The 4,604-nt window shown below is 40.1% G+C and overlaps 1 protein-coding gene across 1 annotated transcript; it reads right to left on the bottom strand.

Moving 5' to 3' along the window:
• Nucleotides 1-1,514: 1,514 nt before the first annotated feature.
• Nucleotides 1,515-4,381, bottom strand: TORIP (Torsin interacting protein). Its single transcript, XM_017639285.1, has 4 exons — nucleotides 3,746-4,381; nucleotides 3,562-3,683; nucleotides 3,383-3,488; nucleotides 1,515-1,797 (listed from the first exon to the last, which is right to left on the bottom strand). The coding sequence occupies exons 1-4, from the start codon at nucleotides 4,227-4,229 to the stop codon at nucleotides 1,673-1,675; spliced, it is 837 nt and encodes a 278-aa protein (XP_017494774.1). The 5' UTR covers nucleotides 4,230-4,381; the 3' UTR covers nucleotides 1,515-1,672.
• Between the last annotated feature and the right edge of the window lie 223 nt (nucleotides 4,382-4,604).

Consider the following 4,604-nt stretch of genomic DNA (forward strand, 5'->3'; position numbering starts at 1 on the left):
ATAATGCTCTGCAAGCAGTTCCTTGCTGGGAGTCACAGACGTGGCCATCACAGCGGACAGCTGCTCGCGGAAGAGCCCCCGTCACGGCACGTCAGGAGGCATCTTTACGAACTGACNTCTCAAGTTATGTAGACTCCCGCCCTGTGAATGCCGTCCTAGGCACACAACCACCGGACGTGGACGGGACAGAACTTTGTCTGCCTCGGGGGACCCGCACTACAATAGCCCAACTTCGCTCTGGCTATTGCAGCAGGCTCAACTCCTACTTGAGGAGAATCAACGAGGATGTGCCCAACCAATGCCTGGCATGTGGAGAGACGCCACATGACTCCCGGCACCTCTTCACATGCCCTGAGAACCCCACTGGAAAAAATATCAATATAACACCTATCGACCTTTCGACATTGCGGCAAAGAGCCTTGCTAATTGCAACAGGGGAGTTTAAGCAAAGAAACATTGGCCACAGCTCAATAACCAAAGGGCATGTTGCCACCACGGATTACATGGTACCTTTCTGTAGTGGATAAGGAGTTTCGGGTTACTATCGAAGAAAACGGATGGAGTAGGGCATGAAGCCTAGCCGGAATACTTTTTCCTTCTTCACAGACGGCTCAAAAATGAATGGTGGAATAGGAGCGGGAGTGTACTTTTCAGAACTTGGTGTTCGTCGGCCAATCAAGCTGCCGGATCATTGCAGTATATTCCAGGCAGAGTTTTTCGCAGTGAGAAAACCCGCTGAGCTAGCCTACTCAATGACTGAAAACAACTCTACGTAGATAGTCAAGCAGCGATTAAGGCTATAAGTTCACACCAATTTACGTCACAAAATGCCCTTAGAAGCAGGGAAGCCATAAATGGGGCAGCAGCAACCAGGCGGCTGGCTGCATATTTATTGGGTCCCCGGCCACAAGGGCATTACAGGTATCGAAATTGTGGATGAGATTGCCAAGAGCGGAATCCACTTGGCTCTAGAATAAGTGAATAACATTCCGAAAACGCTTAAAAATTTTTATAACGAAATAGACCAGAGGGTGAAAAAGCAGACCATATCGAGATGGAATGCGCTAAAAACCTGCAAAATCTCTGAAGTCATGTGCAGACTGGAAAACGAGACTTAAACTCGGTTTATACTATCGCTGGCACAAAGAGACTGCATAACTATAATAGGTGTCCTAACAGTGCAGTTTGCAGGAAATACATTGGGACGGGAACAAGGGAGACCCTAGAACACATCCTACGCCATTGTCCTGCTGTATCAAAAACACCATTGAAATATCTCGGAGCTTCAGAATTTAATCGTCTTGAAGACGTGACAACTTGGGCTTCAAGCACTGGTGAAATTCTCAACAGGCGTAGACATCCTAAATGATGTATACTTCGAATACATTTAACTGAACCTCTATCTCCATTAGGCATCACTAAGAGACCTATTGGTCTATGTGGGGCGCTCAGCCAGCCAGAATAGCCTAACCTAACCTATTTAAAAATGCGTTGAAATAAATACATCAAAAATATTTTAGGAAATAGCCTTATGTCCATATAGACCGAGCTACATATAGTGCACATTGCTTCTGAAAACAGATTTGAATACAGTTTAAATAATACATATTACAAAATCCAGCACCTGCCATATATGATAGGGCCATAAGAACTTATTCGATTTAATCGCCTGTCATTCACTTTTCAGTGCTATAACTTCATCAGTAACGCGAGTTATTAAAGGGTCGAGGACGTTATACTCTAATTTCGAGCTCCATAAGTTCCGCAATGTGTTTACAGCATTTTCTTTGGGCGTGCCTGAAAAACATAAAATGAATTTATTAAAATTGCTAGCAACCCTGCCAGCAATTGGAAGAGAATTTTATCGCCTATCGCCTATTTACAATTTACGCGAATTCATAAATTTACATTATTTAGCATTACAAATGAATTTCAATAAACATTTTAAGTTGCAATAATACATATTTGATATAAACCTTAAGCAAATACTTCAAAGATGTATGATTTTTATAAATTAAAGATGCAACTTTAAAAGAACTCTTCAAAAAGGCCTTCTGAAGTACGTCCCATAAAATCCCTTCTGGAAGGCCTTCCATGAGTAGCGAAAGAAGAAGCCCTTCAATATGTACCACTCGATACAAAATAGAATGGAAAAAGGAATGTAGAGAAGGCCTCTTGGCTCTCACGAAGGCCTTTCGGAAGGGCTTTTAACTCCTGAAATTATCTACTAGCTGCAAGCACAAAATTTGCAAATGCAATTCCAACTGCAAATCCAAGACTATTTCCACAACATCCAGAACAGTCCTATATATTAACCAGTACCAAATAGAAATACAAAGTGCAGTCAAGTCAGACTCCATTTGATATTATTTTGCCAACGCCAGCAGAATGCAGTACTTTAAGGGCTATGGAATTGTTATTTTTAAGTACGACGTGACATGGGAAGTGAAGTTGTACATCCATAGCTTATGTGTTTTGTACTCTTTGAGATTATGTAGTTCATTGTGCCATACGTGAACAAAAGCCAAAATAGAGTTAATGCAGACAAATACATGAATTGCTTACATTTAAATTTTCAAATAAGCATACGTCATATGTGACCTGGTCTACGAAAAGGGAGCTTACGTGCGAAAACTAGTTTTCTGTGAAAAAAGCTGTTAAAAGTAAGCAACTCGTTTCGTCAGTTTCTCATTATCTCGTTAATTGTTCTCCGCGCCGGACGTCCAGTAAGTGTTGTTGTTGGTCCAGTAAGTGTTGTTGTTGGTCGGAATATTATTATAGTTCATCGTGTAAGTTGCTAGTGTGGAACATTTAAAAAAGTAACACTGAAGAAGTGACGTTTACTGTTTCTGTTGATTATCGTCTTCGCATTTCGCATGAAATGAAACATGAGTGTTGATGAGGAGTTCAGTAGATATTGTGGCTCCATTGCCGAAAGATCGAAGAAACGGAAGGCAAAAACTAGTGAAGATGTTCTCAAACCAGACGAGGAACCAGGTCCATCTTCCTCAGGATCAACACGTAAAAAGATCTCAAGGAAAACGACTACAAAGAAAAATACATAAACTAGTCAGCATTGTTATTTTTGGCCCATAATACCCATTGGCCCATTTTTGTCGAAATAGATGCTTATGTCAGTATCGCTTTCGCATCATAAAGACGTGACGCTTTGGTGGCACAGTTCTTCTCGAAAGCGGATAAGAATTCGAAAAAGTACCGATATCACCCAAGAATGATAGAATCCCTCAATCGTGGATATCACCGGCAACGAGTTTTACAGAAATGTCGTATCGAATTAGTTAATTTAGCTATAGAAAATGCTGGCAGGGAATATTATTATAACTACATTCATACGTTATATTATACATTGCTGGATAGTTACCTATTGAGGACGGTGTAACTAATGTGAGGTATATAACCACTCCTTCAGCGATTGGTGTGTGTACATCGCAGATGAAGTGCAAAGCACGCGCTGCCTCTACGGGTATCTAAAAAAATTTAAAATTTACCTTTAATTTCCGTGCACATTGTGATATATGTACGTATGCATGATACAAATACCTTATTCAAATGGGCAATTAGTGCCACATGTCCCTTCTTTATTTTATTTTTGAATTTCTCAATAGCATAGCCATAATCATCAGTGGTAAAATCATTTTCACTCATCTCGACTAACTGACCACCTTAGAATTAATTGGATTTTTAAATACAGATAATTTTTTTTTTTTTTAATGAAGGCACACACCGAAGCAGGTTACTGTATCAGAAGCAATATTTTTTACTAATGCTTGCATATCTCTACTTCCCTGGTGAAGAAAAAGATACACAGCCGGTTTTGTGGAGCGTTCATTCAAAATATGTTCTATATTTATAGAAAGCGTTTGCCACATTTTTTGATCCTGCTTTTGATGTCTTTGACGTAATTCATTGTATGAACATGTTTTCTCTGAACGCGGTAGCATTCTAAACACCAAGAATGCCAAGACTATGGCTACTATGGCCACTATGACTGCTAGGTAGGTTACACAACCCGTTTCGATACGATCCTTTGTATCCTCCGGCGCCTTTGCGCAGCTCTCGTCACTGGCTTCTGCTTCTATTGAGTTACCGTCGTAATTCTCATCAGATGTATCCAAGTGCTCATCATTGTTTACTTTCCCATTTGGTTCAGCGGATTCAGAACAGCGAATCCCTCGTCTCGGCTTTGGTGAACATGGACGAGATGACATCTCTAAAGTATTTTATACTAACGTAAAGTATCTTATACTAACTAAATTCCAATTAATTTAATTAATAAATTGACGACAAAAAAATACAATGCCGGGTTAGTACCAAAACATGCCTTGTTATAGAAATGTACGAAAAATATCAGATTGGTTTTCGATATATCGTACAAAATCGATGTATTCGATAACTGTGAGTTACACGATCAGGAACATGGGCTTTGTTTCTTTTCTTTTCTAGCAGGAATAAGAAGAATGGAAAATTGAGAAAATTACGCGCACAGTGAGCGAAATAAAGAAATAGTAAAGAAACGTAGAACTAGCAAGTAAACAGCTGATGTTGTTGTTGTTGTTGTAGCGGCTACAACAACCCCGCCCAGA

Source organism: Rhagoletis zephyria, unplaced genomic scaffold, assembly GCF_001687245.7.
Source record: "Rhagoletis zephyria isolate East Lansing unplaced genomic scaffold, Rhagoletis_zephyria_1.1 Rzeph_scaffold_29491, whole genome shotgun sequence".
Taxonomy (NCBI): Eukaryota; Metazoa; Arthropoda; class Insecta; order Diptera; family Tephritidae; genus Rhagoletis; species Rhagoletis zephyria.